Source organism: Ambystoma mexicanum, chromosome 8 (assembly GCF_040938575.1).
Source record: "Ambystoma mexicanum isolate Mex_15411 chromosome 8, UKY_AmexF1_1, whole genome shotgun sequence".
Classification (NCBI taxonomy): domain Eukaryota; kingdom Metazoa; phylum Chordata; class Amphibia; order Caudata; family Ambystomatidae; genus Ambystoma; species Ambystoma mexicanum.
The window spans coordinates 1,111,494,905-1,111,508,191 of NC_090929.1; the positions used below are offsets into that span (position 1 = coordinate 1,111,494,905).

Here is a 13,287-nt window from a genome sequence, read left to right on the forward strand (position 1 = left end):
AGCTCTGTCCGTGCCCGTGTGCCGATCCAGAGCTCCGGTAGGGGTCTTGTCGTAACGAGGTGGCGGTGGGTCAGATGCTGCTGAGGACCCGCACCCCCCCCCCCCTTGGACTTTCTCTTCCACGGGGGAGAGTTTAGCCTCAGAGGTTCTGGAGGTGGAGGCCCCAATGGCAGCATCTTTTAGTGGATTTTGGTGACCTGTGTGTGTAGGGTTGATAGAATGTCCAGAGACACATCGCTAGGTCTAGGGGTAAACTGAGCCAGCGGAGTAGGATCCGGGCTAATGCATCTCTTTTTCCGCACAGGGGACTGAGGTCCTCCCTCAGGTCCTCCCCCTCCATGGTCTGACCAGCACCCACCGTGCAGATCATTGTCTTTGTCGGTACTCGAGTAGATCTGCTCCAGTCTATACTCAGTAGCCTACCGGTCCGTATATATATTCCTTCTTTGGGATCCTCACAGTGCCCAAGTCACCAAGAGGAGGCAATCGAGAATTATTGCTAAGGCAACTGGAGACTAAATCTATTTTGGACCTTGAGACCAAGAAACCCAGGGGTCACAACCTAGATGAAGAATTATATACTTTTTTGGGAACCTAATAGCATACATTTTTATGTACTTTTTGCATGCATTCTTGCTGCCTCTCTGGGTTCCCTGACACAACATTCTCCTTTTGCCCGATGTTAATACCATTATTCTATTATTCTATTTTTGCCTTAGACACTTCCTTGATACTTTTTTGATACTTTTTTGATACTTTTTTGATGGTGGTTTCTTCATAAACTATGATTGGCCTGCTTTGTATTACTATCTGGTTTTAACATGTATTTTAGTAGGGAGTATATCTATCTTTTTAGATTGATAATTATGTATTATATTGCCTTTTACACAGTGTTTTTTGGACTCTTTTGGACACAGTATACTCATATTGCATTTGTCTCGTATTTTGAAATCATTAACTGTATGTTTAGGGTACTATGGATATATATGTATACTGCATTCTCTTTTCTTTTTTGTTTATTTTTCATATGTGGATTTGTAATCTATGAGTAAACGGGCCTATATAACATGTATACACTATTTAGGTGAATTTTAAGAAGTATTAGGAAAGTTGTGTGCCCCTTAAATTGGAGCATTTTATGGTTTATGCACTTTGCACTTTACTGTGGATCTATATATATTTTTATCATTCTTTAGCTGTCCATGGCTGCACGCCCTTTTGCCATCCTCCTGGTTTTTATACTCTGTGATTACACGAACCGTGCACCCATGGACGTAGAGCACTATGCGTATTATCTCTGCCATACAGAATGAAATTTTGATCCCCATGCATTTCCCCTTGTTTCCCACTTTCTCCTTTCCCTGTACCCTGTTTACCTTTACCTTCCGTACTATTGCTGCTATGTACTTTGCACTTTGCACTTTGTCTTTGGCACTTTGCACTATTGTGCATGCACTAAGCACTTTATCCTTTGTCTAATATTGCTATACGTGTTGTGATTTGACCCATTCTGCACCCTACCTTATACACGATGTCTACTCTATGTATAGGTTAGATTGAGATTACCAATGATGAAGGCATATACATCAATGTTATTTTATTAACGCACGTGTACACTTTGCATAGAGGGTCTTTAGATGGGAGACGGCAATATTCCTGTGAGTTTGCCCCATTACTATGTTTCTTTGGGGCAGGCTTTATTTTATTACATTCTTGATTTTCGAAGGAATGCCGCTGACATCGCACCGCACCTTCCTAAGTACATTACATATCTTTGTTTTATACATTATATTTAGGTGCTATGCAGCTCGCCATTGCTTTTTGTATTTAGCATACGCAAGGCGCTCTTTAGCTTGTGCGGTTTTTTCCTTCTGTTCTATGGCTATTATTATATATTTTTTAATGATACTTGACCCTGTATTCTGACCATTTTAGGGTCTTGTGAGGTATTTCTCGTCTCTCTCATCTATTCCCTCTTTGTTGTACTCTGTGGCGTTAGCGGCAATATTTAAATTTGTAAATTGCCGTTTTAAGCGCAGCATTCTATTTAATGGTTTTATTTCAGACTATTAAGGTCGATATGAGGTAACACTTGGTCACTACAATATGGCCGATTGCTTTTCTCCCTACATTGGAGTTACGTGGTGTATGAGACACACTATACATTGTAACCAGAGAGTTTGTATTGTGTTTAAATGAGTTCATTTTCTGTGTTTACCCTACTATCGTGAACAAGCGGTCAGTTGATCGCGAAACGCGTCGGTGTAACTTTTCGGTTCTCCCCTGCTATGCACCTTTTATGAATAAAGAACATTTGGTGCTACCTGATCTTTGCCGTGCAGCCCCTTATTTGCCAAGTACTGGATTCTCTGGACCTGGCTGCTCTTGGGAGTGCATTCCGCAGATTTGGCCCTCTTTTTGGCTTAATTTTCGTTTGAAAATATATATATATACACGTATATATATATATATATATATATATATATATATATATATATATATATATATATATACATATGATACCAACAACCTGTAATCTGTAACTTGTAACCAAGTTCTAAGTATTCTTGTTATTCTGTGTGCCCAGCTACCCAAGGGTTTTCTGGCGCCCTATAAATAAACAAACAAACAAACCTGGGAGGCTGCAACGGTGTGACCATTTCCCTCTCCATCTCAGGAGGTTTTTGCGTCGGAGCAGCCGCCTGGTCTTTCCCTGGCCAGTTCCTTCGCCGCTGCTTCCGCAGCTGTATCTTGCCTTGAGAGCAAGGACACCTGCGGGGTGGCCGCCACTTCCTTTTTGGACCTGCTCTCTTTCAGAGCCGCGGTGGACGTCGTCGACTTAGATGACTTGGCCAGGTGTGAAGCCTTAGTTGGCTTCGAGTCTTCCCCAGACTTTTCCCTTGTCAGACTATCCGTAGACACACAGAGTTTGGATGGGGTTAGTGACTTTCTGGTTGAAGACGGTCCTTTCATAGGCAGGCTCACCGTGGAGGATGATGGTGATGGCAAACGCCTTTTGTCCAAATCAGGACCTGCATCAGCGGTGAAACCAGCGGAGCTAGTGTCACGAGGCTTGGCCTTCTCTTGGAGCTCTGCAAGTGGGAGAATGCTCCTCGGGCCAGCCGGTCCTGGATGATGCTTGACCCTGTCCAGAGGCTTTGTCAGAGGCACTTTCTCAAATTGAGCAAAGCCGACATTCTGCTGCATCAGTCTTTTTTGGTTTTCTTCGGGAAATGACGGCACACCTCGCATCTCTCATCATTGTGTCAATCTTCCATGAAAACATGTCTTAAACCACACTTCGCGCAGAGTTTGAAGAGGCTGTGACCTTCTTTCTTCTCCTCAGCCATGCTGAAAGGGTGCGAAGTAGGCCTCCAGGCCGGACCTTCTCAAAGCGTTGATGATTTGACGGTGGATGAAGATCTTCGCCGGTAGCGGAGCCTCGCTGCCGATCTCTATCCTTTGTCGAAGACGATAAAGCAAAATTCAGTCAAAGTCAAATTCTAACTATTTTGCAAAAAATGTATGAAAAAACACTAAATTAGCTCAGAGACCAACTTGAGGTCTCCCAACACTGAAGTGTGCAGTAAAACTCTAAAGATGGCCACTAGGGGTGGAGCTTAGGGAGAGGACTGTCATTGGATGGGAGCAGTATGAACCAGAGGACAGTGATTGGCTTAGAGGAGAAATTCAGTTTTAAAGTGACAGTGAAACTGTTTTTTCTTTTACTGAATCCCAGCCTGAGGACAGGGAATATTCATGAGCATGTGAATCCATGCCAGACACAATGCTGGAGAAGGGCTGTATCTTGTTGATAAGGAGAGCAATGTGTTGGTTGACTAATAAGTTGAATTCATGGTATGTGTGAAGGAAATGCAGGGATGCGCCACAGTGGTACAAAGTATACTGCTATGTAATACGAAAGGAAGGCCTAGCTGAGGAAATGACTAATTCATTCCAAGAAAGTGACTCGGGCATCACAATTAATGATCATTTACATATATGACACCAGACACATAACTCATAGGACTAGAAATACTAAGTTTGACAATCGGTACCTCCGTCGTTAGGTCCCTTACACAACACTGTACTGTTGACATGGTGTTAATTTGCCAATACGTTTTTTTTAACTACTGGCTATGTATCTGCCGGTGAGTCAGAGCGGATGTAAGACGCTGTAGTTAGAAGATGTCTTTAGGAAAGCTTAAATCAAAACAGAAATTGATATATCTGATTGGCATAAAAAACTATTTATCAAAATTAAATCTAGAGGCATGTATACAGATGTAGATCTCGTATTCCACATGACATTGCAAAAAACATTTTGTAAACAAGTTGTAATTCTCCCGTTCAACCGGTAGACGGCATAAACATTCAAAAAGCTGCACCTTTAGACTATCAGGACAACGCATTGTACAGTCAAACGGACCCAGCTCTGATGCCCAGAAGCTACTTAGATTGCAGTTGTGCCATTTGGAATGGGGAGAAGGTATGCAAATAGTGCTGTATTAACCTCCCAGGGTACACGACTCACCTGAACTGCTGGTACTTGTTCAGTGTGAAGAGCAGGTAATCTGCCAGGATCTCTTCCCCCACCAAGTGATCCAGGATTGTCCCTGAGTGGAGATATAAAGAGAAATAAAAGAATGTTCTACTATGTCAGCAAAGCCTACGGCAGCAGCCAGACCAAACCAGACTCCCTTTGCATTCTGTACTTCCGGGGTGTTCTGCTTACCCAGGATAGAAGGATTTATACACTTTTCCATGCACCACATTCTAGTACCACTTAACTAACATGAACGAATACAACTCTGGCCAGTTTAGCAGTTATTTAAGTTACTGGCAAATGCATACATCATTTTGCAGAGTAACCTTAAAAAAATAATAACCATATTCTGGCATAGCCCTGAAGAGCCAACAAGTGAAGACGTACGTGATCTCTGTGAGGCGCTTAGCATCTAGAGAAGCAAACTGGGAGACTGGAATAAAGGAAGAACAAACATTTCAAAAGTATATGCATTTACAACGATAGCTCACTTCAAACTGAATGGTAGGCTTGCGTGTTAAAGCACCTCACAATGCGCAAGGTAAAGGCGACACTTCTCAAATCTAGGCTATCCTCTGATGACAATCTCGGATTCTAAAACATCCACGAAGGCATTTCTGCCCCTATCTATCACATGATCAAGGTTGCATTATAAATTAAAGGAGTGTGAAGAACCTTTTCAACAATCGGTTGGAGGACCATGGCAGTATGGCGGAGCGTTAAGTGGGCGAGGGCAAACCAAGGCAAAGCCCGGCAGTCTCCAAAAACCTGCACATGAGCCGAGGCGTTGTCGGGTCTCCCTCAGTCCCCCACGAGTACGCACCCTAGAGCAATTTTAAGTTAGTGCACGTCTAGAGCCTGAGAGCGCAAATCGTACATAGAGCACTTGCGGTAGGGATGGGTTTAGTGATTAACACACTGTGAAATTACGTTCGGGGAAGCCGTCTAAAGTGGCAAAGCCAGCACCTGACTCCCAAAGACAGATGCGGTCCAAATTATTTTATAGGACTCGTGGTTAAGTGCAATGAGTATTATCATAAATGAAAAAAGCGGGGGCGCCAGTCTGGATTATGTGCTCAGACGGGTTGCAGGCTTTACTCAATGTCACAGATACATTATACATAAAAATGTATGCTCATTCTTGCGTTGCTAAAATGCTCTTTGATTTTATGCAAAGCAGCAAGTTCAGTAGCTCAAATTGGTTCTCTCGCCCTCCCCTTTTCTCATGGGTGATTTCAGGGCCGACTGAAGATGCCTAGCTAGGTCTCATTGGTGGCCTATTTCGAAATGATGTCCGATGACCCCTAAACTCCACTTCTGAAGCAGTTATGTGGTGTCTAGATTATAATGGAGACATTTTCTAATGCAAACTTCAATGGGTGACGTTCGTGTGTTTATTATGGGGGGTAGCAGAACATGAAACTCTTGTTGAATTTCATTATTCCCCAGGCATATTCTCTGGCCCACATTAAATCGTTGAAAGCATGAAAAATTAGCACCTTTTAAAGAGGTACGCCTTTGGCAAGCAAAAGCACGTTTAAAATAGCACAGCCATTAGTCTGAGAAGAGTGGTGCCCCCTAACGAATATGTGCACATTATCAGCCTGGGGCGGGGACAGCTTTTGGTGCCAGAGGTGAGGCGACAGCTCCTGAGGGGGCACCAGAATTCTAAATAATTCATGGGCGAGTCATTCACGGGTGGTGAATGCGTCAAGTGTTCTTAAAATTAGCTTGAGCGACCGAGCACAGCAAGAGCCTAACATATTTAAGGTGTGTTCAGTGAGGGTGGGGCTTTTGAAAATAATGTGCTGAATGATGCATTTTTCTATACAATTTACAATTGGTTCAACAGAAGCATTGCAGTAAATGAAATGATTTACCGCCAGTCACGTCTTATAGATATTTTCAGGGGGGACTACATATTTTGGCAAATTAGAGTGAGCGACCAAGCCCAGCGAGGGAGCCTAGACTAATTAATGCCAATTCGGGGCTTCCCTTGCATCTTGATTTTTTAAAAATTTAAATAATGTTATTGAAATGATGCATTTTTGCAACACCATTTTTAAGAAAAATGAAGTACTATTTCATTCAATTTGCAGCTGGTTCTCGGGGGCAATGCATGAGAACACTCTACACCATATTCATGAGGCTGCAACCACAATCTCCGTTTGCCAACAATGGTCACTGTAAAATCACATGCATGAAGCTTCTGCTGCCACAGTATCTATGCCAGTAATGGTTACTTTAAACCACCTGTAGGAAGCTGCTGATCTCTTCTCTGCCAGTATTGGCCACTGTAACTCACATGTATGATTCAAGCTGCTACGGCTGCCACAACCTGCCTATGCCAGTAATGGCCTAGAAACTGGCAGTAGTTATTACTCTGCTCCCCACCTTCTTACAACCACCAAACAAGCACATTCACGCCCAGACACTCTGTGATGCTAACATACTCAAGCAGCTACAGACTCACTCAACTGCTTTTACACACATGCACACACACATCATGCATTCCATTCAAACACAGAAGCAAACATACAAACACATCATACAAGAAACACACTTGCTTTAGTTCTTCTCTATTCATGCAGCAGAGGTGCATGGGGCAGACGGACACAGACCCACAGCTGTAGCCCTGGGTACCAAGCAGGAGGGAAAGAATCCAGGTGTGAAGGGTCTGCATGCCCTGGAAGGACTAGAACACACTGGGCGCGCTGCATCGTTCAGCAACATGGTTGCTCAGTAAACCTACAACTCGCCACATATGTCGGCATACCCCATAATGTTTGTATTTATTGAATTGGAAACAAATCAGAACTGGCGCTCCACTCAGAGCATCAGCCCTGAGACAAGAAGGGCGAACCAGGCACCAAGGAGGAGCCGGCAGGTGGAGGGGAGCAACCGCTCCTCCCGGCTCAGCCACTGCCATTCCTTGCAACTTCCTACTGTGGCAAAATCCTAAAGAAATGAAGGCAGGGGTTATGGGTCGCAAGGTATCATGTAACCGGCTGCCAGCAGGGGAGCAAAGCCCTAAAGGAGCATTTAGGTAAACACTGGACCTGGCTCATTTATTTGCAAAATTAAAGTGATTTGCTCTCTGACTGAAATCTGTACATACTGAGTGAGAAACAGATTTATTTACAGACAACAGTTTATTAGAAACTGGACCAGGGAGAGCTTTATTTACTGTATGCAGACATGACCATCTGAGAAATGCGGAGTGGCCCAAAATACATGTTTGCAGGGGCTCATGATGCACTGTATGGGTCAGTGGCCCTTGCCCAAGCCACCCGACTCTCCTTTGGCTACCCTCAAAACACTTTGGCCTCGCCTCCTTTCCAGAGCCACCCCTCGATTTCGTGTCCCACTTAAAGCACTGCAGTATGGTGTCACTAAGAAGTATGTCAAGCAAACCTTACAATTATTTTATGTGGGCCTAAGAAAAAGTAGGTCAAAGCAAATAAATGGTTGTGATCTATTCTGCTGTAAATACAGCATATAAAGTAGAAGAGACACGTTTGCAATGAAAGTATTGAACACCTTGAAAATGAAGGAGTTGGGCTCAAGTGAGGAAGCGAAATGTGGGTCTGGTGACAAGGACACGCTTTGTCTTAGGATGTGGAAATGTGAGCGATTCAGTTCCTTCCAGGGGCAGCTCTTCCTAAAAAATAACTTATACTGAAAGTCTGCTGAACAGCTCCACAACACTAGCACAGCAATTATGACACTTTGAAAAGCCTGTTTATAGCAGAGTAAACATTACACATGGGGAAATCTTCTAAGAAGCTGTGCTTGGACGACAGCCGGCAAACTAGAATGATGGGAAAATCAATGCACAAAGGACTCTCAAAACTAGAGAAGGGTTCCATGTCTTAAAATCGCGGCAGAAATGGCCGTGAATACAAAATATCGCGGCAAAAATGCTGCCACAGTCATGTAAAGGATGCAGGGGACGCCCCGGCAACCCATTATACCATTTAAGGGGAGCGAGGGGCAGCCCCGCAACCCCTGCTCCCCTTAAATGGTATAATGGCGTACACCTTTACCGGGTCAAACCACAGCATTTTTGCAGCGATTTCTTTTACCAGCGACATTTTTGCCGCGATTATATTACCTGATACCATAGATAAGTAGATCATTTTGAGAGCATACAGAACCGTTTCAGAGATGGGTTTGCTTAGTAGTCAGCCCCATCTTTCACGTTTTCAAGAGGGATCATGTACTTGTGTATATTGTGCGTTTCCTTGTGTAGGATAAGTCATGTGGTGTGTGCATACCTACCAATTCCTGTTTCGTCCATCGTAGCACAATGAATGTTGGGGAGAATATAAGACTTTTAATCAAGTATTTCTTCTATTTATGCTGTGCAATGCACTCTACTATTCACTTGCATTATTTTACGTGTGCTGGTGACCGTGTCTTTCTTCACTACACTGTGGATGATGGAAAACCCGAACCTGGGCAGGAAGAATAGACGGCTACCCACCCGATGCAGCTGACAGAATAACGACAGGGTGTATGTACCCTTCTCTTGATGAAGCAAGCAAATCTCCTGCAGAGTTGGTTTGCGAGCTGGTGAGAGCACTTGCGCAGAAGAGTCCTCAGTGCAGCAAATTACTCTAGTGAGGTTGACTGATCTGGGTTATGACGGCTTGGAGCCTGACTCCAAGCCGCAGATGGTGCTGTACACAGTTTTCTCTTTAAGCATGGGTCTCAGGGCCCCTGCTTCTCTCTGCACGCTGCCAGCTTCTCGGCGAAGAGCACGAGGACTGATAAAGTGAAGTGCACAGGCCGGATCACTGGGGTAAACTTGCTTAGAGATGCAAATAATGACGCTTGATGAGTCCTGGCAGCACTTTGCTACTGCACTTGGTTTTACCACTAGTGACAAACTTATTGAAAGGTTGGTTAGACTTCAAAGAAAACTATGAGGACTGCCTCTCTATAATCCCAGGTAACAGAGCAGGTCATCCGACACATTGACACGAGAGTCAGTGCTAGTCTACCGAGGCAATACCTCGGAATTTCTCCTTGTAATAGGATTTGGTGGACCATCTGTGTGGATGTCAGACTTAGTCCTTAAACTGCATCACTTGAGTGGGTCGAGTCAACACATGCTGTACAGCGCAGTAAGGGACTTTACAAACCCTCCCAGGTTCAGTGACCAGCTGGGAAGGAATCACCTTGCTGGGAGCTGGGTGGCTGTGAAAATAGGACCTCGAGTCTTCGCGTCTTCTTCTGCTTGACTACATTATTGAGCTGGAAGCTTATGAAATACGTCCTCCCACCTTGTAAGACTTGACTATAATAACCACAGTCTGTTGCCCCTTCCCCCTTTCTTCTCTGTCCTTAGCACTTACTCTTATCATTGTCCTGTAACTTTGATAGCAGCTCGTCTGTCCCCCTCCTTTCCCTTCTTGTTCTCTCCCCCGCTCTCCTCCCTGCACTGTTCTGAACTCGTCGTCTGACCTTCTTTCATAGCTGCTTGTTTTGCTCCTCTCCTTCCCCTTCAACTCCACTCCCCCTCCTCCCCTCTCCCATTTGTATACTCATGCACTCCATCAATTGTCGTCAGGCATAGTAATGTTACTGCTAGTTTGTCTCCTTTTTTCCTTCCCCTTTTCTCCTCATTTGTTCCTTGCACTTTCACTACCTGAAATGTCGTCAGGCTGATTATGATAGTTTTGATCTCATTCTGAATTGTTTGAAGGACTTGTAAGAATGTAATTGTATTCTCCCATGTTCCCTCCCTCCTTGAAGTTCTTTGAAACACTTGTGTATAGGCGCTACACAAATAAACAATCAATTCAATTCAATACAAAGAGCGTCACAAAAAACGTAAAGGTGCCACGAGTGGTTGTGCTCCAAACACTCAGGCTATAACGTGCTGGTGTCAGCATCTGAAAAGACCTTTGGTGCATGACAACCATTGGCTAAACCTCAGTACACAGGGATCTCACTAAAATACACACAATGTTGAGATGATGTTGCCAGCTTCTGAAGTATCCCAAGTGTTAGGGAGAATTCTCTGTAAAGGCTCATTTCCCAAACCTAGCGAGTCCCCCAGCAGCTTTGCTGGATTTTTGGGTTTATTATTTTCTCCTGCTAAGAGTGAGACTCTTTTTCTCCCACTCTTAGGCATGAGTTGAGAATGTCCTTTGACTTTGTAATGTGTTTTATGGGCTATGGGGTCTTTTACTCCATAGGGCTTCATGTGATTTTGGTATATGCGTTACACAGCACCCTCAGTGCAGTAACACAAGGGTGTCATAGTGACCCCCATAGACTCCATAACCTGGGACTGACTACTGTCTCCCAGGGTATGTAAAGTCAACATTGACTTTACTAGTCTTAAATTGTGAACAGAACCAGTACAAACCATCATATTGTGGAAGTACTGGAAGGGGTAATTCGATTGCCCCTGGGTCTGTTTTCCAAGGGGGCACTGTCCAGTCCCCCCTTGTCGAGTTTCTGGCTGGTAGCAGTGGATACCACGCAAAATATTCCACCGGAATATTTCCTATGGGATTTTCCCATTCATTTTAAACGCACCACTTTTTGGTGCAATGTTAAAGATACCGCCGGGTTATTTATTTAATATTTATTCCCCGTTTGGGTCTTTTAGGATTCGGTTTTAAAATGGCGTTTGTGTTCACCTCTTAAACTCTAACCCAAGTCGAGCCCTTTGTTCTACTTTTTGGCGGGTTTCTCCACAGAAGCCCTCCAAATGGTGCCACTCTGTCTGGGGTCAACAGGATGTGTGGGAGGGGGATTAGGCACCCTGGACTGATTTGCCTTGGCAACTCAAGTCGCACTCTTGTGTGATTGGCCCAGTAGCATGTTTGAGTGACAGCAAGGCTGATGAATGGGGGTTTTGCTGCATAAAAGCACGGCTTTGGGGACTGGAACTTCAGAAGTCGCCACAGGACCTAAAGAATCCAAAGAGGGGAGAAGCTGAGCCATCTACAACAACGACACTACCAGTGGCGCCCTGCTGTACGAAACTCACCACTTTCCCGACGACAGAGGAGATTTTCTTCCAGGAGAGTCTTCTTCCCCTTGAGCTGGTGGGACCAACCAGTCTGCCTTTTTTGCCTTCCTGGATCGTCTCGTGGTCGAATTGCCCGTGCCAAGCACCCCGGCGGCCGGATAGCCACGCTTCACCACTACCGCGAATAAAAGGGTAGTACCTTTTAACCAGGAAACTCCGTGGCTGGTTTCTTCCCTGGCAGTGCAACAACCTCGAGCTTTCCTCCACGTCGAGATCTTCTCTCCCCCTGGACGAAGCCCCGACTTGCACCCGCTGCCAGGAACAACTGCCCCCGCTGGAGTTTTTGCACCATTTCAGGTACTGTGTCCCGCCTGGTCTCCCTTGCAACAGACTGTCCAAGGTGTCCCGTAAATCCTTGACTCTCTATCCTGGGGTGACCTCGGACCTGTTAACATTAATCTTTCCAACTCGAACCAACCTCTTTTGACTTTTCTGCAAAGACTTTGAGAGCATTTCCACTGTGTGATCTTGGGCACATTCCGCCTTGCTCTGTCCAAGAGTGGGCCTGGCCTATGAACTTTTTGCTCTACAGTAGACCCTGCCTTTCTTGACTTGCTGTGGTTTCTTAAAAGTGTTGGTACTGTGTGTTTTTCCTATTTCTGCCTTTTCTCTCCCTTTTTAAATAAATTATTGTAGTGCCATCTACGGTTACGCGCTCACCTCTGTTTGGCTAAATAAGTGGTGTCTTAACCTAGACTTGTCGAATAATTAACTAGGGAGGTGTATATACTTATAGTGACTGTGTTTGAACTTGGTTGACATATTAGTGCCAGTGTATATAATAAATAATGATGTACTTTTATACCAAAGCTCTGGTCAGTGTTTGCTTGTGCTACTGTATTCTTGGCCCTATTGTGTATACTCTATATACTGCCTAACTCTTCTTGAGAGAAGTCTGACTGCTCAGCCACAGCTACCAGGTAAATCTGGGTGGTGCAGACTGCTACCAATTGGGTTTACTGCCAACTCCTGTAGACTCAAACTTTTTGCAGTGGTCCCTAAGGGAACTGCACAGGTTTCTGCCTAACGCCAAGGCATATATTTGTTTTAAAAAACTGATCAGTAGAGTTTACTAAATCACATTTTCTTGATTAGCATTCCAACGTGTTTGATTAACCATTTTGTAAAATTATTTTAGTGCCACAGGAAGTTAGTGATAGCCACAACACTAAAATAACAACATACAACCAGCTTGTATGCTTCTAAAACAAGCATTGACAAAAACAATAGTTTTGGCATTAGAATAGGCAAGGTATTTGTCGGGTTTTACCATTATATGCTCAGCTAGTCACACTTTTTGGCAGCTTTTGGCCACAAAGGTCCGAGCACTTGCATCATCGCCAGTGATGGCCTTCAAATGTCCAAGTACACAAACCATTGGCATGAACTTCCCTTAAATGCTCAGTGCACACAACATTGTCATGTGAGCAGTGGGTGTGGGAGGACAGCATGGAGGGTGGGGGGGGATGTGTGTGTGGGGAAGTGTCTTCATGGAGGATGAGTCAGTGGGAGGACAGTGTACCTGGTGTGGGGGCAGTGTGTGTGGTGGGTGCACAGACCGAGTAAGGAGCAGTATGTGTGCAGACGTCAGTCTGTGTAAGTGGGCAATATGTGTGAGTGTAATGTGTTTGTGGCAGTGATAGTGTATAGGGGCAGTTAGTGTGTGTGGGGACTATGTGTGAAAAGTGTG

General features: G+C 44.5%; 1 protein-coding gene across 3 annotated transcripts in view; it reads right to left on the reverse strand.

The window, feature by feature from the left end:
* The window catches only part of MTG1 (mitochondrial ribosome associated GTPase 1), a 608,415-nt gene that overhangs the window by 198,149 nt on the left and 396,979 nt on the right, over window positions 1-13,287 (reverse strand). For all 3 annotated transcript variants that reach the window (XM_069611142.1, XM_069611141.1, XM_069611140.1), the window contains one exon: window positions 4,535-4,616. In XM_069611142.1, coding sequence (XP_069467243.1) covers window positions 4,535-4,616 — 82 coding nt within the window. The remainder of the gene's footprint in view (window positions 1-4,534; window positions 4,617-13,287) is intronic.